The sequence below is a fragment of the Neopsephotus bourkii genome, unplaced genomic scaffold (assembly GCF_033783945.1).
Source record: "Neopsephotus bourkii isolate Nb327-2 ecotype Australia unplaced genomic scaffold, CSIRO-AGI_Nbou_v1 NB_1767, whole genome shotgun sequence".
NCBI lineage: Eukaryota > Metazoa > Chordata > Aves > Psittaciformes > Psittacidae > Neopsephotus > Neopsephotus bourkii.
Window position 1 is genome coordinate 906,638 of NW_026902241.1, and position 26,770 is coordinate 933,407.

The following is a 26,770-nucleotide window of genomic DNA, read 5'->3' on the forward strand; positions in this document are numbered from 1 at the left end:
TAGCATCTTGTCTGTGAGCTTCATTCCATCCTAAGTACAGAAGAAAATAACAGTTTCAATTTATTACAAAAATCCTGTGAAAGCTGATGAACTTTTGACTAGTCATGAGGCTATGATTTTAATGAAACGTATTTCTGATCTATCGATTAAGACTTTTCAAATATAATTCAGTGTAATTCGGATCCGTGAGGTGGTTGTATGTGAAACCATCAGATTGTAATGACAATGTATGATGTTAATCCATTTGCATTTCTTGCATATTCTGTGTTCTTGTTATCTAAATAATACTCCTGTGGTGTACAAAACAGTATGTCTAATTCTCCCTGGTGCCTGTCCTTCTGCCATTTAAAAATTAGATGCAGAACCTCTTACAGTGTTGGCAACTCTGGTTTAACTTATGAGGAGATCCTGCTAAACTAATGAAAAACTAAATATTAAATCCCTATGACAGCACAGTGGAACTTTCAATAGAAAGGGAAGGGTTGGAGGAGTAAGGCACTTCTGAACTAAATACTAAATCCCTATGACAGCACAGTGGAACTTTCAATAGAAAAGGAAGGGTTGGAGGAATAAGGCACTTTTGCTATATCTATTTCATATTCTGCTGATATACAAGCCTACATATTTAGCTGCAACACGGTGATGAAACTCAAATATTACTTTTATTTACAACTTGCAAGGATTTAGCCTTCAATCTTTATTACACAGTCCATAGCAGAAACAAACAAGTTCACATTAAAAGCATACTGTTACATAGATTTTAACTATGAAAATAAGAAACACATTTTGGCTGAAGAAATAAAAGACAAAAAAACCCTGTTCCATCGAGTTATATTTTAGAATACACTTAAATTCACCAAAGTACATTTCCCCCTGATTAACTACTGATGATTTATTTACAAAGCAAGTAACAAATAGTGGCTAGAAAATACATTTCACCACAAATTATCTAAATGGATATTTCTATTTTTCGTCCTAGAAAACAGCTAAGGTGGTATTTACTTCATTACAATGTTTCTTTCATAAATCTTAATGTGTTTCTGCAGCTAATACAATATGGAGATGCAGACTGTATTACATTAGTTAGAAAAACAGATTATGGGTTTGGTTAAGAAAAAACTCAGTGCCTAGCAAAAGGTAACTTAAAAAAAACAAACACACCCAAACCCCACAAAAGGTCTAATGCATTAACTACTCCAAGTACTTCACATAGGGACATACAAATTCAGAATCTTGCTCACAAGGCAGCTGAAATTTGAGAAACTATTTGAAAGAAGTAGTCATCAGCCTGTGGTAGCTCTGACAGGCTTATAGCTATATTTCTATTCAGGAATTTGTTAATAGAGTCTATGCTGTTTTGGGAATCATTTGACAGTCAACAACAACATGGAATAACTTCATATCTCTTTTAGAAGAAATGATAGCTCATTGTTTTGATTTTAAAGTTGGGTTGTGTTTTCTTAGTGTGAGAAACAGAAGCAGAAGGTGAAGCTTGGAGTTTTGGTTTTCTAAGTAAGCACGGAACAAAATATTTTCCCATTGAAACTGTGGAACATGCAATCCTTGTAAGAGCAGATCTCTTGAAATGCAAGTATGTTGTTATAGATGATCTTGTGAGACTTCAGCACACAAAAACCTGCACAGAAAACATCTCTACAAATAAATATTAGGAGTAAATTGAGTACCCAACAATATTACAATTTTATTTCCCCTTATTCCTCATCATTAAAAGCTCACCTTCATTTTCCAAACTACAGCTGTTTAGCCTTTGGATTTTTGTTCCCAACCTGTTTTAACACCTCTATAACTTGTCAACAGCATGTCAGATTGCTACAGGTACAGTAGCTTTGTTTTAGGCTAATGTATGTATTCCTGGAAAACATGACTTTAGAACACTGGAGACTGGCAAGCCCCCATATTTCTTGGCTCTGCTTGCTGTTAAGTTTCCTGCTTCTGTTATGCGCAATGTAGAAGTGCCGCAGAAGCAATTTTTGACATAGTGGAAAAGCAGGCACTTTCCTCTGGCACGTGTTTTAGGGAAAGCGTATCCTACACATTCCCATAGCATACGCCCCAGACACACTGTGGCACTGGTGTGCAATTGGTTTGAGAGCTATTGAGGCAGGAGACCCTGTCACGGCAGTGGAGTAGTTTCAGCTTCTTGAAGTTCCAACTGAAAGGAAAGAAATTGCAAATACAATGAACATTTACTTGATTTATTCCCACCCACAATTTTGTGTGTTTGCATGTGTGTTGTTTTGATTTTTTTTTAAGAGGAATTCAATTTTCATTTGCAGCTATTGTCCTGCCATATACAGCTAAACAGGTAGCCCAGAGAATAAGGCAAGACTATGCCTTTGTCATGAAGAAACAAAGGCAGAGGAAATGATCACAGTAAAATTTCATATCTGACCTTCAAAGTCAAAGAAACATTAACAGAACTGAAATTTGAATTAGAATTGAAATATATACCATACCAAGTCAGTTATCTTTTTAGAGGAGAACTCTTGATGCATTTTGTGAGTATTGACGGATTTTGCTCCATCCCTGTATTCTTTTTGTAGCAATAGCAGGGGAGTTAGTATTTTAGATTATACATTCTGTGTTCACATCAGCATGTTGGCCAACTTTGGATTTGCAGTTAAAGTCTAGCTTAAATTCTGTGTAAGATGGATTTATATCAGCAAACAAACCTAACAACCTCTCAGCCCTGTTTGTCCACAGTATCCATGTTACGTCCTATTTGCATACAGATACAGTAGCACTACAGATGTTTTCATCAAAAAAAACTGCTTATTGCATGGCACCTCCTGAAAGCTGGCAACCTTTTTTTATTGCCCAGCAAATATTGTCCTGCAGCACTAGAATCAGTTAAAAACAGAATGGAGAACACTGCAAATAAAGGATTTACAGTACGTAACTGAATCAGGTGAAGCCTGATAGAGACTAGAGAGGGAATGTGTTCCTGTAAAAACAATGGGACACGGGTAAGGATTTTGGAGCAGGGAGAAGGAAAATGCATTTTCTAACTGGATTGCTTTTCAAGCACAGTCAGGAGACTGAAGACTGTTAGGACTTCTGATTGGGAGATATATTTCTCCAAGGCCACAACGTAACTGAAACGCTTGTTCAATTTAACATGCTATATTTAGAGATTTTCTTTATTCTGTATTGGAAATATATCTCCTCAGCTCCTTTTGTCCTTTTGCCCTGATCCTAAATGTGAATGTCACTGTCTTTTGGATAAGTCTAAACCCAGGAATGAATTTTGAAGTCCATATTCACCTATCCTTATGGATTAGATAAAAAAGCATTTCTTTTGAATTTTTTTACCAATTAGCTTTTTCTGATTTGTTAAGAAAAATATTGAAATGTTTTGTTTCTGGTTTATTCTAATGCACAGTTTAAGAAATGCCCAAAACACAGGCAACCTTAGAAGTCATTTAGTTAGTTCTGGTCCTCAGAGAATCGTTTATTGTTGTTACCTTTCATGAAATAGTCTGATGAACACATTCTGTTTTCTCTGCTACCTAGAATATTCACAAAGGGCCCATCTCAGTGCAAATCAACTACAAAAGAAAGCCCAGTTTTAAGGATCTGTTGAAATTAGACATGCTTTTCACAGATGTCATTATCTTGCCAGAAATGGCCTTTATGAGAAATCAATACTTTATAATTATTTTATCAAAATACAGCATTATTGACAAAGGAGATATGTCTGTTTTGTCAAAAATACACAGAAAGGCCATTCTCTGTTCATACAGATAGATGTGAATCTGCCAAGGTTTGGAGTGACAGAATCTGCCCAACTTTATCATGATTCTGCACAGGACTTGCCAGCATTCCCTTTGTTTGCCATCTGTCATATAGCACTGGGAAAATCAAAATGTAAGAAAGTACTTTCCATTTATTTAATCAAAGTGAAAGTAACTTCCATTTTTTCCTTGTTTCAACTAGTTTTTCCTTAATATAATTTTTATTTCTACGCATAGCTGCCAGTTGAAGACATAAGGGCAAAACTTTCACAGCTGAGCACAAATGGAACCACAGAATGGTTGGAGTTTGAAGGCATCTTAAAGATCATCTAGTCCCAACCTCCTGGGCAATCTGGTCCAGGGCTACCAACATGTTCCGGGACTTCTGGTTAATGAACATATCTGAGGCCTCATTTTCAGAATATATGGAGGATTTGCAACTTCCATTATGGTATTCAGACACATCAGTGGTTAAGGAGAAAGCATGGGAAGCTAACATTACAAAAAAAATAGTAACATAGGATGACTAATTAGTCCTGGAAATGTGCCTATACATAATTTGCTTAGTTGCTTGGATACATTAAGGTGAGGATGCTATAAAAACTTAAATGGGACAGAAAAAAATTATCTCAGTGGAACAAATTGAATTTCTCAGATTTCCGTAATTATTAATAATTCATTTACCTAAGTATTTAGGATTATTTTTTTAATAACATATAGATATCAGTAAAAATAAGAGGTATTTGGAAAACATTTTTCAGGGAAAAAACCTATCAATTTAAAAAAAAATCAACCTTTTTTTTTCTCAGAGAAATTAATACAGAGTGTCTCTGTATATCTGAAGTAAAAGCTGTTTCAGAGTAGGTTTTTGTTACACCTTGCTGGCAAGTTCGTTGTTATGAATCAGGTTAATGTCAATGACATCAAAAGAACCTCAGCCGTTTGCAAAAGCTAGTATCTGTTTTTTTATTGCCATTCCCAACTAACATTGGGTCACACAGAGATAAGCTCAAAGTAAGTGTCTGCTTTGCCAAACAATTTTTCCAGGATTCCATCACTTCTAACTCTCGTTCTAACTCTTCAGGCAAATGCACTTGTAAGATTACATATGACTATCCAAAAGTTAAAGTGAACCATGCCTTTAAGCTCACTTTGGAACAAATGTAACCTATGCATTTTACTGCAAGAGCTAGTTGAATGAAACACAGGATGCATTCCCCTGCAGATGTGAAACATCTGTCTTGCAGCTCTTCCAGTTTTTGCATGCCTGATTAGCCACTGTCTTTTCTCCCTCAGAACTGTGCTGCTCCACTGAACACTTACAATTTCTATAAATGCTCATGCCATCAGTGTTACAGATCAGAAGCTATTCTGTGCAGGTGAAAGAATCTGCATTTCTGGAGGAGTTTTGAACTTGTTCAGCTCTTCCACTTTTTGTATATGTGGAGAAAACAATAATCAAGCTCTTAATCTAAATCTTTGGTAATGTCAAAGAACCATAGAGTAGGCCAAAGGTACATGATAAGGCAAATATTTATGATGTTTTCTGTTACTTTTGCACTGATAGAAAACAGAGTTATTCCTTCCACAAGTGAATGCTTATTTTTAAGTGCTGTAAGAGTGTGAGGCCTTAAGCTGTTCAGTGATTGAGTGCTTGCAGTTCTCATTAACTTTAGGAGTCAAGAATTCTCACTTGGCAAAAAAGCAAGTAGAACATCTGTTTCTTTGAAAATGATGTGTAGTGTGCCGAGTACTATACAGCATTGCAATTAGAGTTCACATTGAATGCTCTCCAAGGCCTTGTCCATACAAGTAAGAGCATGTCAGTGTACTAACATAGATACATTAGCTGGACTTTCTCGTACAGAAAGCGCTTACCTGTGAAAAGAATGCCCTGTCAATAGAATTTAGAAAAGCTCACTGAGCAAACTATGGCTTGCATTTTTTCTTCCTCTCCTTTTTCTGTCCTTTTTTTTTTTCTGTCAGCAGAGGATGCATTCACCCTAGGGCTTTTTTCTGTTTAAAAAATTATAATAGTAAAAAAAACAAAACCACCAGATGTTACACTTGTAAGTGTTATCCCAGAGAACACGTTTAGGGCAGATTACTCCTACAAAAGTGTCTGTCATTCTGCTAGTAGCAGACAACAAAAATGTTGTCTCCTACAGAATGTTTGCTGGGAAAAAAATCAACAAAAACATTATTTAATATTCAAGTTTGAATGTAGCTTGTTGTGAATGCATTCTACAGATGTTGTGAAGAGTGAGAAAGACTGCACCTGATAGCTGGTGTGATGTACTCCAGGGAGCACAACAGCAAGATGACTCAGGTCAGCAGTGGGAAAATATCTGCACATCTAGATTATTCTGCACATCTAGCAGAAATAAACCAGTGGCAGCAGCTGCCAAAGGAAGGACTGCAGGGATGGTGATAAGGGATGTGAAATTGCTCCCATTTATGGCCACGTCAAATTCTTTCAAATACCAGACCATGCAAAGATACCTATCTACCCATCTATGAGGACATGAGCTTCCAAGTGTTGTCTTCCCCTCAACGTGTGGGAAAATTGATGGCTAGTAGCTAGGAAGAGCTATCCAAGTAGTCCAAGCTGGGTAATAAAACAATTTCTTAAAGCTCTGCACACACCCTTTCTGTTCCAGGCATACTGGCTCTTTGCTTCAGTTTCTTTCCTTACTGCCTCAAACATCATGCCTTTCTCTGCACTCTCCCTCTCACCTCCCTTTCCCTTCAGTGTCTTCCATTTTAAATTCTGTTTATATATGTTCATCTCAATTTTTTTCACCACTATTCCCTGAATGGAAAAAACCACCAACCCAACCAACCAAGAACTCAACTATGTGACTAGGTTCCTCCGTAGTACCACAATAATGCTTACTTCACTTGCTTCATCCATCCCTCCCTCAGCTGCTGGGGGTCTGAAGATCTTTGTGGGAAGGATCATCTTCTGTGTTTAGTCAGTGCCCAGGGAAAAAGACTTAATTTCACTCAGTCTATGGACAGTACCACATTAATCTTTGCTAAGGGTAGAAGTTTAGAAGGCTTCAGTTCTCCTAAAAATAGTATGAAGTTACATAACTAAATGCAGAAAATGGGTACATATACACTGCACTGTAAAAAGTCAGAATTTTACTAGTTACAGATACAATCCTGTTGTCAGACACATGCAGAAAATTGACTCCACTAACAGTTACAAATACATTATTAACAGTTGAACCTAACAAATTTTCACTACACCTAGTAACTACTACACCTATATATATACACATACGTATACATGCCTACCTATGTCAAGTTTGGCAATTTTGCTCCACCACCAAAATGTGCCTAAGTACTGAGCAGGTGCTAACCAATTTCACAGGACACAGTTTGGCATGTATGAATTGGATGCTGGTGAACGACAGTACCAACTGCAGACGCTTAATAAGGTTTCTCCCTTTAGCCCTCCCCTTTTCTGGAACAATTACTATTTTGTCTGTTTCGAGATGGTAATGTTCTGATTTGGGCTTTTATGCAGTAGCTGAGTGGCAGGTATGCAACTGCTTTCATGAGAAGCCATTGACTTCTGCACCTCGAGGAGTCAGCTAGCTTGTAGATGATGTGGCAGCCATGAGAAACTGATGCAGGAGCAACCTAAGTGTGTTGCTGAAAGGTCATACAGCAAGGAATGAAGTAGGCTTTTTGCCATTTGTTCTTCTTTTAAATGAATTGCAGGGACAACTCAAAAGTTTTCTAGCGCTGTGATGCGCTTGAGCTGCTTTCACAAATGTTACGATTTGCTTTCATGTTTTGCTTGATGTTCACTGAGGGATAAGGACTGGAAATTCTCAAGACTAACCACAAGAACACAGATGCTGGACATGTAACAAAAGAGCTCCTTTGTAAAAGCTAAGCAATAGCCTTAATAAAAAAAACACAAGTATCTATTTCTCTTGTATCTGCTGTGCTGTAAAATCTCAAAGGCTCATACTTCTCAGAGCCTTTTTCTACATGGGAAAGGTATATGCTCAATATATCCTATATGGCAAAATGGCACAATACTCCTTAACATGTGTGTATATATTTATATTTTTATATACATCTCCCTCTCTGCCTCAAAATTCACCTTAGCCAACACAGATAATTATCTGATCCAAGAACTGAATGTAGACAAGCCTTTGCCTACTTCTTGTATGTGGTCCAAGACAAACAAGGCCACACAGGCCTTCTTTGTACATCAGTCAAAAATGTACAAGCCCAGCTTCTTCTCTTTTTTTTATTCACTGCTGCAGTGGGAGAAGAAGAAGTATCTGTTCTCCCCCACTCCTGTCTCCACCAGCAGACAAGGAGTTTGAGTAGAAAAATCTGTGATCTCCAACTGGTTTTAAAGCAGTCACCTGTTGTAAACATCCTGCAAATGGAACACCTTTTTGTATGCTTTGTATATATATGCATGCGCACTGGACCCGGTCATGCAAGGTACTTTTGAAAGCCCTCAACTTCTGAGCATCAACTAGAGGACAGAACAACTAGCACCACACAGGACTGGGGTCTTGTGTATGCATACACCGATTTCAAACATAACACTGAAGGTGTTTAGACCTTCAAATAGCTACAAATCAGTATAAACTGTAACTTCAGAATACATGTCATCTCCAAGCTGGAGGCCTGGATCCAGAGATGACATCTCCACTGCTAGTCATACCTGATGATTAGTCCTGTCCACAGTGTTGGCAGTGGATGCATGGTCACGAGTGTTTTGTCGTACTCGGGTGGAATTTTGCTGCTCAATGGTTGAGGAAGTGGGGATGCAGAACTCTCTGAAACATCTTTTGAAATTCTCATCTAGAAATGCATACAGGACTGGATTAAGGCAGCTATTTGTATACCCTAGGGCAATACAGAAGTGCCAGGAAACAGTCTGGAAAGTAGTCTCTGGGATGTTAACCAGGGCTTTAATGATGACATAAATGTGGATAGGAGTCCAGCAGACAATAAACACCGCCACCACTACAAGAACCATCCTTGTGATTCTCCGCAGGTTCCTGTCCTTCTCTTTGGATCCAGACAACATGCGAACGCTCTTCAGGCGTAAAATCATCAGCCCATAGCACACGGTAATGATGAGGACCGGCATGATGAAGGCAAAGATGAACACACAGATTTTCAGGAGGTTCTCCCAGTACCATGCAGGGTGGGAGAATGTTAGTGTACAGTCAATAGAGCCTGGAGAAAATGGAAAACAGCAGGTAAGAACAAGTGAGTCAGTTTTTCCTTTGTTTTTCTTTAAACTGTTTTTGTTATATATCATAGGCAAATATATGAAGATTTACTAAGTAAACAGATACAGTGAAGCAATCCATGACCTGTCATTGACACAAACACTGATAGGACACACTGCTAGAAAATATGTATGAAGTGTGAGTTACAAAAACAAAAGTGAAGTAGCATGTTCACTTCTGCATTTTTTTGCTTGGAATTGCATATATATTGGACAAGAAAGAGTTGAATTGTCATAAATGCTTAAACTTTGATTCATTTTCACTTTCAGTATACAACCTGGTGAAAAGAAAGATGGTTTAACCATGTATCTATTCAGAGTCTGGGCATTTCAGGGCAATGTGGAAGAGAAAGACGTGACACTTGGTAACTGCAAAATGGAAGGTCTGGATTTATGTTGAGATGCTATCAACTTCATGGAAAGTCTTTGAGTACCAGTGATCCCTACATGCTCTTTGTTCCGTATTGCATCCTGCCAGACTACATGCAATACATCTATGACTGCAAACTTCAGTGGACTATCCTGGGTAAAGCACAGGCTTCTGTACTGCAGGGCAGTGCATAACTGCTCCACAGCAGAAGGCAGGCAGGCAGAGATACTTTTCTGAACACTATAGTGACTGTGTTGGGCACCAAGACTCACACGGATCCCCAGAAGCAGCTGGAGCTCCCTGCTATATAAGACAGATCATGTTCAGTGATGTATCTGGGCAACTACAGCCAGATGCAAAATTGCTGAAGGGGTCCATTGGTACTAGTACCTGCTCTATAGAGGTTGGAGGTCAGAAGTTAATTCAATGCCTCTACAATTAAGTGAAACAATGCAGAAAGGAGTTTCAACATCAAAATACTCAATTTTGATACTCAGTACTCAAAGGAACAAAAGCCAGACTTACCATGCCTGTATTTAGTGGTTGCCATGAACATAACTGGCAGGCCAATGGCAGAAGAAAGGATCCAGTTGCAGACATTGACAATTTTGGCATTTCTGGGGGTACGGAAATCAAGGGCCTTAACTGGGTGGCATACAGCTACATAGCGATCCACACTCATGGTGCAGAGTGTAAAAATACTCGTGAACATATTATAGTAGTCTATGGATATAACAATCTTACAAAGGATGGTACCAAATGGCCATGTTCCCATCAAGTAATTCACACTCTGGAATGGCAGGGTACTTGTTGCTAGGGCATCTGCCAATGCAAGATTGAAAATATAGATATTGGTGGCAGTCTTCATTTTTGTGTACCTAGAAAAAAAAATAAATCAGCAAAGCATGTAAATGACCACAGCTAACAATGTTAAACAAATTTGAGCCCAGTACAACATCTGTAAAGAACTTCTTTCAATCAAACAAGAAGACAAGATGATATTAACCATGTTCATTGAATGCATCAATGGAACTACCACTCTGAGTGGATCCTGCAGCCCTTTGCTTCAAGTGGGAATGCTTGCTCTGCTCCACAGTACCTACTTTGTTAGAAGGGACTTCAACCTCAATTGCATGCCTTTCTTCCTAGGTCTGTGTTGCTAACAATCCCCAAACCACTTCCTGAATTTTGAATATGTCACACTTCAATCCCAGCTGAGCAGAGGGAGCTTTCTGTTTTAATTCAGAATTCCTCCTTAGTTTCATCACATATTTGTAGAGCCCTTCACTGTTTCAGATCTGTTGTGTCAGCTGAGCAGCACTTGAGATCCGCTTTTTATGAAAATGCTATACTTTTGCAGTGTTACAATGACCATACTGTTCCTGGTCATGCTGCCCTGCCACCCTCGCTGCTGCCAGGGTTGCTGGGCACTGTGGCCACCTGGCTTTCCAGGGGTTATACGGCTTGCTCATTTGATAAAGTTTCTTTCTGTTTCTGTGAAATAACCAGTACTGTGATCAAACATTTTAAAGATTTGCAAGAGGAACAGACCATCTGAAAAGATCTTTCATGCCAGGGAAGACAAAGAGTAAAATGCAGCATTTAATGTTCTGGGTTTTTTTTCTGTCTGATCTCTTCACATGAGTCAGCTGCAAAAAAAAAAGCACTGCATTGACAGGGCTGTGTAGGCACATTTGGAACTTTTTTGGCAGGGTGTGGAGAAATGCAGACTTCTTGCTGAATGGATCTAGATGGCTTCTGTGATATACATCTGAAGAACTTTGTACTGGCTTTGTTCTCTCATTTTATAGCATGTGCTTGAGGAACCACTAACAACCCTAATTTCAGTTTAGGTGTTTTATTAAAAAAGATTGTTGAGTACACCCAAGCTCTTTCTTGACTGCTACCTTGAGAAGTTATGATCTGAGCATGACACTTCAAAGCTTTAAATCAAACTTATAGTCTAAAAGTACTCTAAACCCTTTTCTTACAGAAGCACTCCATTTATCCAACACCACTGTGACATTAACTTGGGAAGAAGCAGATGCTGCATGCATTCATGTCTCTCTGCGCTGGGAATTATTTAGAAAACATGTACAGGATTGCAGTTTGGGAGAGGTACACAATAAGCTGCAGCTCTAAAAAACAGTTTGAATGGAAGAGAAAATATTTTCTCAGCAATTTGCTGGAGAATCTTGCAGAGGAGAAATGAAAACAGCAATGTTTTCATATTGACTTTACCATTACCGAGACTGAAAATGTTGTACTAAGCCCTCTTTTCACCTTGTCTCCTGTTTCTCAAAAACAATAGACCTCTACAGGTCTGACAACAGATTCAGGACTAGCTAAAACTCTGCCCAGAGAGTTAACCTGGAGGTTTGATTGCATTGTGAGCTGCTCAGGCAGCAACAACAGCGGAAGGACAGTGGCTCTCATTTCTACACAGAGAAGAAAAGGCAATGAGGATACTGTGCCCTCATCCAGACTGCTAATCCCTACTCGTCCCTTAGTTGACTGCCCTATCTTTGTGGCTGGACAAGAAAGCACCCTTAGGTATACTGCTCAGCACTGCTGCCATCACATGATTCTGGCACAGTTCTGTCTGGAGAACACATAATCAGATGATAATGCATTTTTTATCAGCAATTAAAACCATTCTTACGATTTAAAGGGAATGCTGGATATAAATTCATCAATCAATATGGAAAAGACTCTCAGGTTAGCATGCCAGAGGATAGGGAGGGAAAACTCTGAATAAATGGAATAAAGTTCCTTCACTGGGACTGGCGTGGGCCTTATCCTCCTTTAATGCTGTACAGTTTTTGGTTCTGCAATCTTGCTTTCATTGTCAGTTTAAGCATAAAAGTTCTTGGACTTATTTTATTAAATGGGCTCTATAGGCTATTAATGAAGGATTTGACTTGATGTGCTCTGTAATCTTTATATTACTAATCATGGTGTTACAAAGAAAGTAGAGCTTTTGTGGTTATAGTATTTACCTACACAATTGCCTGTTCAACAAAAGCCTACTAAAATTCACAATATTCTTTTCAGTGACTTCTATGGGATTTGGGTGTTTCTCTGTACTGGATATGCCAAGATTTTATAGATAGCTTATTTCTGAAAGGTACCTTTTGTTAAATATGTTTTTTTTACCAAGTAAGTAAATTATCAGTGTCCTCAGGATTATTTTTTTGGTACAAACAAATAAACACTGAAGCAACTCATTAAAAGTAATTTTAACAGCATGAAAAATAACAGTTCCTCTCTGTTATTATGAATGGAGCTCTTCAAAGCTTCCATCTTAGTTGCTATTATATCTTTTGTTAAGATATCCATCTACCTATTTGAACAATCAGCACAAAAATTTCCATCATCTAGGCATACATGTGTATGTAATGATATTTCTGCACTTCAGAGGGACTGGATTTTGTATGCAATTAAAGCCACAAGAAACCTGTATGATATAAAATACCAAAAATATTGTGTTTATAGCACACTTTTTAACAGATACTTCTTTCATGCATTCATTCAAGGCAATTAGAAAATCTAAAAATGAACAGATGTGTAAAAAAAGTGTCTTAGATGTAAACCTGTGAAAATCTGAATGATGGTATTTAGATTACATTGAAATTTCAGCATGTAAGCCACCAAGTATATTATATTTTGTATGACAGTAAGCAAGGCTGCAAGTGAAGGCAGAAGTTGGCTTTGGGCAACATTACTTTTATTTTTACAGCTCTAATAGATTAGAGAGACTATAATAGAGGATTACTAATAGAGCAACTAAAAGAGCAGTATTGAGCTAAATATTCACCAAAAAAATACTGCTCTTGATAAATATTCAAATTAATTATGCTCATAACACTGACACTAGTATTTGCTTTCTAACTCCTAGATGCAGGTTTTGTATCATAAAATATCTATGTTTATGAAAGCAATTTTTGTTGGTACTTAGTAGATGACAGATCAGGTTTACAACAGTAAAAATATGCTTTATTTCTGTTTAGTTCTGTAGGGAAAACTCAGTCTTGCCTTCATCTTCAACCCAGCAAAGCTTTAAAATATGCTTGAAGTTTGAAGATCTGAGCTGTAGAGGCCCTCTCAACTGGGACTGGCTTGGAATAAGATAAAGCAAAGAGAAAAATATGCAAATCCTACTCAGTCACCAAGTTCCTAGCATTCAAGGATAAATAAAGTCTTGAAATTACTTCTTCAACTGGCAGCCCATGGGCCACTTGTAGTTTGCAAACCAAAGAAAAGGTTTGCCAAACTAACCTAGAGCGACATTCAGCTCCATTGCACAAAGTGAAACGTCTTGAAAAGGAGCCACGAGCACCTTCCCTTCCACCTCACAGCCATGTGACAAGAGAGATGTGAGCACATCTTTGTGCAAGACACGTGCCACAGCTGTTTCTGGTCTACAGTCTCCAAAGATTTAGTCTCCACCTTATCACCTCCAAAACTTTTGAAGAGTCTTTTCCTCAAAGCTTCCATGGCTCAGAAGAACAAGTAACACAAAGACCATCTCTTTTCTTAAAAAAGAATAAAATTTTAGTTTGCATCACACTTTATCAAAAGCTAATAGACACAGTTGGTATACTGCCACCTGAGTCTTGTCCCTACTGCTTCTTGGACAAGCTCTTTACATCCTTGTGGATTATTGAAACATATCCTCTTCCAGACCCTTCAGCCCTTCTACACCAGATCAGTTTTATAGTTTCCTTGTACCACTAGGCTTGTGTAAAGTAGCCAGAGGTCCACGTTTAGCCCAATTAATACAGTAATACATACAATTATGAATTAATTTTAAAACTTCTCCTATGCAAATAACAACCATGAGAAGAAAAGCAGAAACAGCCTTTTGCACATAGGAAATGGGCTGGCCAATGATAGATTGGTAATAAGTACTTTCAGCAACACAAAGGCATGCAAGCTTTTGTCCCACAGAATGCTAATTTGGAGACAAAGACCGCTTCAACTGATCTGTGTTTAAGCTCAATGCAAAATGTATGAAAAACTGGCTTAATTGCAGGAGATCAATTGCAGAACCCAGTCATTCATGACAATGTTTGGCTGCTGAAGGAAACAACAGCCAGCAATTAGGTCTTGCATACAGACGACCTGATGTAACTCTTGTTGATGCTTGAGGAGATCAGGTTAGCATTTCAAATTCATGTTCTCCTTGCATAAATGACTTGTTAAACAAATGAAGAATCATTATGTGCATACATTAGATTAGCTGAGGTCTCCTTGGGTGGGAGGATATAAACATGTGAAGTATGCCTAGTTAAACCAATTTAAATGAACATCTATTTCCATAGCTTTTCTGGTGCATCTTTATACAGAACTCAAAAACAAAAGGAAAGAGGGATTTTTTTTACGTGTGTGTGTGTGTGCTTTCCTGAGACATACTTTCAGTTTTTTTTGAGCCCTTAAAGCTTTGCAAAGGTCATGTCATATCCAGGACAGGATTCTATGATTCTATACAGTCTGGAAAAACCCTCAAAAAAATTCTTCTGTTTGCCAATCCAATTAGAATGTTTGACACTGAAATGAAGTCTCAGCTAGGCCATATTCTGGAAAGTACCTTTGAGCTAAAGGGTCTCAAATGATGGACATAGCTGATGGCTATCCCATTTTTTTGTTCTTTTTCTTTCTTTGCATGGTAGTGGGTTTCTATAGAATGGAAGACCCATACCGTATCTCAGCCACAGACAAGACTTGTGCTGTGGCAGACTGTTACCTATTTAAGTTTTGAAGACATATATATTCTGGATGAGTCTAACTTACCTGTCCGGGAGCATATGATTTAATCAGCATGAAGATTTATTTTTGATCTTTCTATTCATGAGTACTTCAGAATGATTATGCCTTAAGCCATTAAATTCAAGAACTGGCTACAAGCACCATAAGTTTTTGTACAAACCTTGCATGTTATTAGGTAGTCAGGCCAACCAGATTGGAGGTTCCACACTATGGTTAACAATCTACTTATTCCTTTATGTTTTTCTGAAGAGGAAACCAGCAAACAAATGAAAAAGCCCCAAACGTCCAATAGGTATAACATTATAGCAGAAAATGTTCACTTGGCTACAATGAAATTGTGAAATCTGCAGCACAGTCACTTACTTCCTGCACTCATCCTGAGTTTGGGGTAAAAGCTGAACTGGGGATGAGAGAAAGGTTTCACTGCTTTTAAGAAAGACAGAGGCAGTGGCTGTTTCTTCCTGTTAAAAGCCTTGCATCCTGACTCCCAGCATGGCGCTACCCGGTCACTGCTGTGACCTGTGATGGTGTTTAATTACAGAGATGAAAAAACATATGAATATCAAGCATCACATCAGGTGTCAAGGCATGACACAGTAAGATCTAAAATCTCAAGGCCCAATTATTTGACATATGTGGTCAGGAGCACAGTAAGGCCTTCACATACAATATGCTGGAGCAGCCTTCCCCTCCCTTCCTCACACACCGGCAAGGAGATGTCCATTTTCTGAAGGAGTCTGAATGCATGTGCTGAATGTGGATCTGAACATAGGGCAGATACCTACTGGACTGTAGTTGCTTCAGCTGCTACCTCTTTTCTCCCTAACACTTTGTTCTCAAACTGACAAGTTCATTTTTCACTTTACTCTCCTCCACAGCACAAAAGAAATTAAGCCAGGATTTCACCAAGGTTTACTTCCCTTGGGTTATTTTGCTAACATCTTCTCAGCTTGTCTGTTCCTTGCACAGGGGCAGTGTCAAGGGATGTGCAGATCCATCAGCATTTGCTTACAGGACCCAGGCAGGTGAAGTAACCAGAGCAAACATGGCTCAGGGCCATCTCTCCTGTACTCAGCACCGATTAGTGACTTCTCTCAGACCTCAGCTTTGGGAGAGCTAAATGAAAGCCTTCCAGGCTGAGTTAACTTTCTTCAGACTCTGGTCCCAGTCTTTTTGGGAATGCTGTGGCACCAAGAGAGCTGAGAGAACATCTGAGTCATTCTGTTTTCAATTAATTACAGTACTGTGTTGGCTTTGGGCTAAAACTCACTTGTTTTCTTTAAGGCTGGTCCTGCTTTTCTGCTGCTGAAAGGTATCCTATAGAGGTCCTCTTTCTGCTGTATCAGTGAGTTTTGTCCCTCCCCAGAGAAAACAAAGTGACCTTCTTTCTTTGTGAAAAATAGTTATTCTGGGAAGGAAGGCTGGTCCTTTCCCTCAATGTCTGATTGAGAGGATTAACAAGCAAGGATATTAGTTCAGACAGAAAACACAAACTCCACAGTAGTTGTAACAGGTAACTATTTTATTACTTCTTTCTTATTATTTTCATGCCTTTTTTAATTACATGCACATGCAAATTATCCTGGCAAAAATCCGTACAAGATAAAGGTAATGTGATTGCATTCCTTCCCTTTTTTTCAAGAAGGGGGGTGTGTGTGTGTGACACCAGATGAGAAGATTTTTATAGATATATCAACCTGCCACCCAAAATTTTTGATGTTGCAATGTCTTATAACTCCTATTACTTTAATTTCTTTTTCTTTTCCCAGACACCATAGAAAGTTACATAATGATAAAAAACAAATTACAATAGTATGTATGATCCAATGCCCAAATGGTCATCTGCTGGGACACTTCCTTCCCTTCCAGCCTAGGAATGGAAATGGGGGAAAAATTATCTGACAATTATTCCAGGATGTAATCTGGCCTGTTAGTTAAGCCACCTCTAGCTGAGTGCTTGTTTGCCTGGTGCTGAGACATACATGGGTCTCCAGCAAAGGTTGCTGTTTTCGCTATTACTGTGTAACACTTGTCTCTGGAATAAATCAATGGTGCTAAAAGGCTAACTCCAGTATATTGCAATTATGCAGCAGTAGGTGCTTTTTGCTGAAGTTTTTGCTTTGCTAGGAAGACATGGAAATTAAAACTGTCATTGTCTTCAACTTAACCTTATCTGCTCTGCCTCCAGGGAAGCGTGATCGAGAGTAAAACCACTGACTATATCTATGATAGCTGCAGTGACATTTTTCTAGGGTGGACAATTTAACAGCTATTTTCTCTGGGTTCCAGGTGCTGGTGCCCTCCTCCTGGTTTGCAGACTGATCACCTCAGGTGAGGACTGTGTATGAAACATCCTCTGCTCATCAGGGAAGCTGGCAGGGAAGCTTTTGATGACAGTTTTACTGGTAGTAGATGTGAGATCCTCAAAAATATAATGGGGAATAGCAGTGGTAATCCCCCCTGATCAGAGAGTATCAGGGAGGTAGCATGGGGCTCAAGGCAAGGCCATAGACTGTACAGATCAAAGTAATGCTACGTATACAAGGCATGGTCTATTGCATGCATGAGACTGGGAAGCTGTTGAGTGTGTCTGGAAAGAAGTAACAGAGGTGAGACAAAGGGACTGGAGAGAGAATAAACACAGAGGGAAACTTGCCTGCGATGGGGGAAAGGAGAAAGTGGGCAATGGCAGAGGCAGATATGACAGAAAGGAGAACAGTTACGAGTTTTGATAAGACTGTATCAAAACTACTGGGAATCATGGATGACTAAGATGAGATTGCGCCTGAAAATAAGGCTCTGAGGGAGGTACCAAGACCTTCACCTTAGGAAAACGATTTGGGTAACCGGCTTCTTGGGTGATTGTCCTATAGAGGCAGCACATCACAGGGCTGGAGGTTTGCACCACACAAGGGGAAAACAGGAGAAGATACCCTAACTGCTGCTCCCTGTTCCCTCTTAAGAATGAGATTTCTCTCGGCTGGGATTGCTCCATGAGACACAATGAGGAGGAGATGGTCTGTTTCACACAAACATTTTTGTTTTGAAGTTTTATTCCTCATCTGAGATGCAAGATCTTACAGCTGATAATTGAACACTTCTCAGCAAGAAGGTGGAAAAAAAGATGCTATTTCATGTCTTTCACAGTTACTTGATTAGCTATAGACTGTCATCCCTACCTTTTTTTCATCACATAAATTCAAAGGAAGGTATAAATAAAATTTAGAAGTGTTTAACATTAAACGAATGAATGAGAATGCTTCTTAACACAGGTGGGCTAAGCTGTGAAACTCCTTGCTAGTGAACACTGTTAAGAGCCATCTTCCAAAAAAAAAAGAGCAAGGGCTTTGACAGGTAATGATAGCATCCCCATTTATAATATCAGAAACCCAAACTCCATGGCACAAACCAAAGAGGACTCAGATGGTTATAAAAATAACTTCACTTGCAATCACTCTAACCATAACAATTCAGAAAACAGTTGCTTTTGGGTCTCATAAAATATAATGAGTAGATTTGTATTTTCAGAGAATCATAATTGGAATCATAATGAAAATAATTTTTTTTAAATATCTGTCAATCAGAATCTCTATAACATCCACCTTAGGACACCCAAGCTTAAAAATAACCAACTTCAAACTTTTAACAATGCTTCAGGATTCTGTAATTTTACTTTATAGAATATTTGTTTCAAAGCAGCTCTGTTTAGGAGGGTCAACATTTGTGACCTTTTATTTGCAACTTCATTTTTGACTCTAATTTTTTTGAGGACTGCTGCATGTTAGAGAAATCCACAAAATCTACTGAATAAATGCTGATGCAAAGTTCATCTTAGAAAGTCTTTTGACAGTCTAACAGACAGAAGGATTCTTATATAGTGATGTCCCTGTTTCTTCCACTTTTCATGAAAGATCAACCACTGGCTATAGATGGAAAAGAGGTTAGTAAGCTAGACGATGAGTCTGAGCCATCTGGGCTTTACATCATGTTACATCTGAGATTTTTGTAAATATGTCACCTTTTGATCTAAAAAAAAATTATAAAAGCTTTCAACAGTGTTCACCAAAAGCTACACCTGATGATTTGAAAAAGTACTGTAAGTTAAAATGAAATAAAGCAGTACTTCAGGATTATGTTGCCTAATGAGCTCAACAGTAATTAGCTTGCTAAAAATTACATAATATATGCTTACAATATTTTCTAATTTTACTGAAGCCATCACAAGTTGGTACAATTTGACTTATTTCTATAAGAAAATTAAAACCAAATCAGGAAGTGTTTAACATTATTTTTCATGGGAGCCATTATCAAAATGATACTCCAGGAGAAGTGCAGTGGGATCAAACTAGCTTTTTTCAGAGTTATTGAGTGAGAGGGGATGTTTTCTGCCCAGAATTGCCTGGTGGCAACCACTAGCAGAGCAGGGGGGTCTGCCCCTCCTGGAACAGGCATGTGTCCTGTGTGTGACAGCTCACTGGAACTCAGGCCAGGCAGAGGGTGGCACAGGGTCTGGAGACATGTGTTGGGCTACAGAGCTCTCACTCATCCCACAGCCACCTCTGCTTCCTCAAGGGGATGGGGGTTATCCCCAGGTTGCAGGTTCATGTATTTTCAGGCAAATTTTGACCATGTCTGTATTAATAATAATTTTTTAACAAGATAATACAAAGGTATATATGCCATTTTAGCTGTCTGATTCTCTTGATCTTGCGGCAGGGAGGGGAGCCGCTTGCCAGTCAAACATTTACTCACTAGCAGAGGTTGGTAAACTTCCATCACAAACAGTGTGCAAACAGGGACACCTCAGTATAATATGGGATGCTGAGTGAGGGTCACCCCCTATGCTGCTCATCTAATTCGGCTTCTATGCTGTTCTTGACCAATTCGACTCTCTCAGTTCTGTCCCCAGATCTGCTCTGACTTGTGCTGGTGAGCAGCATCAATTCATAACTGGCATGACTCATTAAGGCTGCTGTGGCTTTACTTAACAGCTTTTAGCAATGGGGTGAAACCTTTGCATAACAGTGGAACAGGCAGGGCACACATTTGCACATGCAGTGCCATCCAAATGAAGAGAAGGTCTTGCAGCTGTGGACAGGAAAGAAAAGAATGAAATTATGCATTTCTTGGTTTCTAAGTTCCCTGATCTATGCTGCTACAAGAGATGCTGTCGGCCTGCTTTCACACTGCATCCATAACTCCGTGTCACTTTGCAAAGTATCAATGGTTTTTAGAAAATCTTGCTTTGCTTCAGCCACTTTCAAGCTTGTGATAATTTTCAGTTTATTCCTCTAACAGACTCTCTCTGTTTTCTGTCTTACGACCTCTTTCCAAATTCCTCACTTTTCCCTTTTTGTGTATTTATTCCTCTGGTGATATCAATTCTTTGTTAAATGGAAATTTCACTCTAAATTCTCTTCTACTTCATAAAACAGTTTTCCTAAAGTGTGATCTGGGCTGGAGTACTTTCAGTACTTCATTGCTTTCTGTCTGTGTCCGACTGCACTGTCTTTCCCAGATTAGATGATATTTCAGTCACAGCTTTCTTTTTTTTTTTTTCAAAACACTATTAAGTGACTGTTTTGAGAAATACAAGAAGAAATCTCTTTGTTCCAGAGACGACTTCTTTCGCTGGTCCATGTCTTTCTTTATTTATTTAAAAGCAGATTAATTGTTTGCTCTAATGAAATAAGACATTTCCTTCCTCCTGTGAAGGATCATGGAGAACCAGAGGCCCCTTTGTTTATGGTATGTGACAAAATTAATAGCAAAGCAATGAAGGAATCACTTTTGACTTGAGTGAGTTTAGCGGCTGTTGGTGGAATTACAGTCCTCTCAGGGCACTTGGCATCACGGAGGCCTGGGGCCTCAGAGAGCTATTCCTCTCCACCAGACTGGCGATGCTGAAGATTTTAATCTGTGATCTATTACAGTTTTCCAGCATATTGCATTAATCACAGGGCATATTCTTCTTCCTACTCTAATGTGTGACTAATATCCCACTGACTCGATGAAAAGACTGGAAAAGCCTATAGATTATGGTGTAAATTAATTCACTACCACATGGTACTAATCGTACACTGTCATGTTGTACTCTGCAGCAGCTAGAAGCAGCATTTGCTGTTGACACAGCCATAACAACACTGTATTCATATCAGTAATTTACACTTACACAAAGCACATGAGGAAAATAGGTAATAAAAAAAGTCTACAGATTTTTCATATTACAGGCTGGCAGTAACACCTGACTATTACTGCTGTCACTCAGAAGGCATGTTTTTGTACTTGACAAAAGAAACAGCTCAGTGTTAGTAACATGGGGTTCAGCCTCACACACTACAGCTGTAACATGTAAATATTAAATCAAGGATGAAAGTATTCAGCTAAACAAGAACCATTTGGGAGAATGGGTGGATAAGAATGCATTAATTATATATATTGAGGGATGTATAAATTGGAAATCCGTGAACCTGCTTTGCATGAAGACCCTGATTTCATATCACTAATGACAATATATTTCTAACTCCCTGATGGGCATGTCTGCTTTCTGATCTCCATTTGCTCCAGCTGGGGTAACAGGGTGGCAGTGTGGACTGATAGTGACAGTTTCACAACAGGCAAGTACTCAGAATCATAGAATTTGCATGGTAAATAAGAAGCATAGACTTGCACTGCTCTGGCTCCAAACCCAAGGATCTGCTTCATGTGGAAGAGTTTTAAGAATGTTTGTAAGAATAATAGAATTATTAAAAAATATTACTAAAGAAGCCAAGCATTAGATATTAGCATGCAGCACACTGAATATGAAGTCACTGTTGCTTTCACTGGAGCTGGATGCTGAAAGGTGAGTACAGGCAGAGTTTCAAACATCTAAGCACGTACCTCCCAACAACTATTATTTTCAAGGCTAACTAGATACCAATATCACTTTCAAGTCTTATTTCTAGAAGTCTCAGTTCTTCTCAAAATGAGTACAAGCTTCAATGTTTTGTTCTTTCTGAGTAAGCATGGTGCGAAAGGTAAAGAAGGGGAGCTTTTTATGATGCCAAATTCAGTGTGGCAAACGTTTTGGCTCCTATCTGTAGCTGGATCGAAGGATGCACAAATGTGAGCACACATGCTCACCATTTCATGTATGCACACATGACTGGGAATACTGTCATACAATATAGGTTGAAACGAAATAAATCACAAAGTTCCCTGCTGCTGTCAGATACACTATACCTACAGAGAAGCACAGAAAGGAAATGCATTTTTATGTTGCTTAAACCACAGATCCTATTCAACCATTAACATGCAAGCTTTTTCATCCCGAACTGTGAACAGCTACATGACATTAACTGGGAAGGAACCAAAAGCTGTTCTTACACAGGAGATCTGGGTTCAGTCCTGCCTTTGCTATGGAATTCCTGGATGGTTTTGGAGAAGCCATTTAATTCATTTGTGTTTTCCTTTGTAAAATGAAAATCAATTTTTGCTTTCTCCTATTTCTTCTGGCTTTTGTTTTAAAGATATAATCTCAGGCAAATACACTTTCTTTAGATAGAAATCTAAATGCAAGTGCCTCATTCAATTTGGCTTTGTGGTACAAATGTAATTCAATTAATTAATGTAAGAAATATAAACCTAGTATGGGTTATGCCTGATATATAATTTGAGGGACAATCCGTGGCATATTTCTCTGCTGACAGCTATCCTGGCTTTGTTACAGTGTGCATCTGCTTTTCCTCCCAGAGGAATGCACTCAACACGGCTCAGACGATTGCAGTCATGTCCCTGCTCAGAAGCTGATGCACAGATAGCTCGAGTCTCAGACTGACTAAAACCACAGCGCAGAGGAGAATCTCCACAGCTCCGTGCATTCAGAATGCAGCCTCCAAAGCATAGTTAAACCCACGAGGTTCCAAAACTACTGTAGTTTGAACCCCTGATGCATATTATGTGTGTTGCCACCACTGTGCTGCACAGCCTTTGCAGTGACATCTTATACATGCAGGAGTCATCCTCCAACGCACTCCACCTTGACCACTGTTCTTATCTCTGGCTTTCCTCAGCTCTGGCAGGACTGCACTCACCATGAGGCCACCCTGGTGCCTGCGGCCACGGCACCTATCCCCGACAGCTGCTACCCCTATTCCTTGGGAAACACTGCTCAAAGGGAGAAGGGGCACCTCCTAGGCCTGGGGAATCTGGCAGTGCTGGGGCTGCCCCTAAGCAGAGGGAGCGCGCCCGAGGGGCACCCCGGCAGCAGCGCCCGCTGGGCTCTGCAGGGCTCAGCGCATACTGGATTTGTAAGCGACGAGCAGCCGCGAAGGACGAATAGCTTGATGGGCCACATCCTGCCGCTTCCCGCCGCCTCGCTCCCGGTCCGGTCCCGCCCCGCCGCTCCCGGGAGGTGGCAGTGTGTCCCCACGGAAGCGCCCGCCCCGCTCCCAGAGGGCAGAGCAGCGCGGTTAATCTCGCTCTCACTCGTTTTCCGCCCATCTACGGACGGGGTTTCTCGCGCATGAAAGGCACACTTGTGAACGATCTATAAAACACAGGTGGGCTTCACGGTGAGGGAGCTGCTAAGTGCTGCAGCTCAGCCGAGAAACCGGGTTTACGGACAGCGGTCGCGATGCTGGCGTGTTTATTACACGTGTATACGCACGTCTGTACTAATACATACATAAAGGTGTATGAATATAAACGTATATCAAGACTTGGTGCAGAGGATCTATAAATTCGGACAGAGAGAAGCGCTTAGCCGCGATGCCATTTACATTTTGATTATGCGCTTAGGGTGGAAGACGCGTGGATGCGTGTCGGATGTCCGTATGCCACTCCAAACCTGCACGCTCTCATAGGCAGCGGCTAAGGTCCCTTTAAATCCTCCCTCCTCAGCGGCCAAGTGCGGGATTCGGGCCTCGTTAGCCAGAACAGCTCGCAGAGGTACTGCAGTACGGAGGGTCCATAGACCATCCCCGGACCACAGCGGTTTCTGAGGACCGCCCAGCCCAGCCGGTCCTCACGGCCCCGCCGCAAGTGGCTCTTCCCCCGTCACCCGCTTTCTAAAAGCCCTCTTCCCTTTCCTTCCTTTCCCCGCTGGGGCAGGAGCCCCTACGAACCCCCCAGCAAGAGCCTTCGCGCTGCCTCCTGGAGCAGGACCGCAGCATCCCCCGCCGGGAAGCCGGCAGCTGCCCGGCTCCCCAGGCTGTGAGTCCGCCCCGACGGCAGCGGCCGTGCTCTGCGGGGCAGGGCGGGGCGGCACTCACCTGACGATGACATACATGACCAAGAAGTTGCCGAAGAGCCCCACGACGCAGACCACGGAGTAGAGGGCCATAATGGCGATGGCCGTGAACACCGAGGGGCCACCGCCCGCGGGCGCGCAGGGGCCGCCGCCGCCGCCCGCGCTCCCGTTGGCGCCGCCGCACGGCTCGGACCGGTTCCATCCCGCCGAGGTGTTGCCCCAGGCTGCCGACGGCGCGGCCGCGCAGGGGGACGCGGCGGGGCGGCAGGCCGAGGCGTTGGCTGCGAAGGGCACCTCCAGGGCGCCGGCGAGGAGCGGCGCGGAGCCGTTGCCCAGCAGGTAGGCGACGGCCATGGCGCGCAGCGGCGTCAGCGCGGCCACCGGCTCTCCGCGCCCGAGGGCTGCTCGGCGCAGTTGCTGTCGCGGTGCTGCCGCGCTGCCGCGGTGCGCGGTGCCAGGGAGGCGGTGGCTGCGGCGGCAGCGACGCCCGCCCCGACGGAGCGCCCCGGCGCTGGCTGCGGGCACATGTGTGCGGCGGGCGGGGCGGGCAGGGGAGGAGGGGTCCGCACCGACGGGAGCGGCTGAGGCGGCGGGGAGGCGGAGCTTTCTGCCCCCAAGCTCCGCCCAAAGGGAATGGGGCACGGGCAGCCGCCGGCGCTGCCATCCTTTGCCGTGAGTGGAGCCGTCTGTGGGCTCACCGGGTGCATAGCGCCCGTCGCGCCGCTGGAAGTCCGGGTGGAGCGGGGCCGGTCCTGCAGGTTTCCCCTTCCTTGCGGATGGCACTTGACAGCAAAGCGCTTAAAATGTTTCCCAGGGCCTCAGGCACGGGTGGGAAACACAGAAAGTACCTGGAAAGGCTGAGGGTGAGAAGCGGGGAAGGGATGAGATTAGCGATTAACGTAATGAGTCAGGAATCTTGAAAAAACGGTATCTTCTGTGATTATAGAGATTGCTGCGCCTTGTGGTGAACTGTACAGCACCATGCTGGAAGGGTGACTGTCATCAGAATTGTGCTCGAGAAATGACTTGGGTCTCCTGGATCCTCAGGATTTTCCCAGGACTTTGTGTTCCAGAGCCCTAGCGATGCTCTCCCCTAGACATTGGTGTGATTGTTGTTGGATGCGGTAACATAGATAAGGAAGACATCAAAACTGCTCTCTGGACTGCAGTGCTTGACTTGCGCACTGCTTCTTTCCATTAGCCCATTTCTGTGATTAGGTTGTTTCAGATGAGCATGGAGGTGTGTCTCAAGGAGCACCTTCTGAATGGTCAATCATTAATTATTAGGATTTAGCTCGTTTTACTCTCTCATCAATGAAATCAGAGGGCATACTTGGTAAAGCAGAAAAAAAACCTCCTAGTAAGCCAGAAGGAGATAGAGTGGCAGTGATTGCTCCTGCTGCCTCCTCATGGACGCACGCTTAGTATGTCTGCTTGCCATGTGCAGAGCACCTCCCGCTACTTCAGGAGTGGTAATGGGAGGGGAGAAGCAACTTGCACCCTGAGGGAAAGATGCAAAACCCCAGGCACTTCAGTCCTGTGTTTCCATGCCACAAGCAATAGGAACCAGTGCCAACCAGGGCAGGTAACAGCAGCAGAGTTAGATCACATGCTCTTCCACTGTATCTATGTTCATTAGAAGTGGGGAGGAATAAGGGAGATTGGGAAAGTGGTGTCACTGGACTTCAAGAGGGATATAGATCTGGGTAACTGGTATTCCTGGTAACTTTTAGTTACCTATAACAGGTTACCTATAGCCGGTAACTTTTTCCAACCTATGTACTGTCAAGTCTTGTCAGGCAAATAGTGGAATGGAAGAAGAAGATCAAGCAAGCTGTTAATGGGCACTTTTGGCAGATAGCATGTATTACTTCATGGCCAGAGAGAGTATTTTCAGCATCCTTTATTGATAGGAGAGAGCCATTTAGCATCGTATTCAGAAAAAAAAGAACTTTAGGAGTTATGTTGTCTGTGGAAAAAAATCATGGAGAAGGGGAAATGAAAGCAAGAACTCTGAGATTTCATATGGTCAAAGCCACTGCCTCTTTATCCCCCTCTGAAGTATAGCACGCTTAGTCATACACAGAGCGGGAGGAACAAGGCTTTAAACCCTGGCCTTTCCCAAAGACTTTCATCCCTGGGTATGTGCACAGTGTGCAGTAGGCTCTCTCTGTGCTTAGTCTTTGTTCCACCCAAACCATCAGAAATGTTTAATGTAAGCCTGGGCACAACTTGTATTTAGCCCTTTATACCTGTGCCTTGCTGTGGAAGGGATGGGGAAGATGGGGAAGAAAAATCAAGGCTGCTAGGAGACCCACTTAGTATCTTGTGTCATAGCCAGGTTTGTATCATACTCATTGTCAGTA

General features: G+C 41.4%; 1 protein-coding gene across 1 annotated transcript; it reads right to left on the minus strand.

The window, feature by feature from the left end:
• Positions 1 to 643: 643 nt before the first annotated feature.
• Positions 644 to 24,931, minus strand: OPRM1 (opioid receptor mu 1). Its single transcript, XM_061378512.1, is given in 5 exon segments — positions 644 to 2,173; positions 8,458 to 8,978; positions 9,929 to 10,281; positions 24,427 to 24,817; positions 24,820 to 24,931. Coding segments are annotated over 5 exon segments (1,416 nt in total). The 3' UTR covers positions 644 to 2,134.
• Positions 24,932 to 26,770: the final 1,839 nt, after the last annotated feature.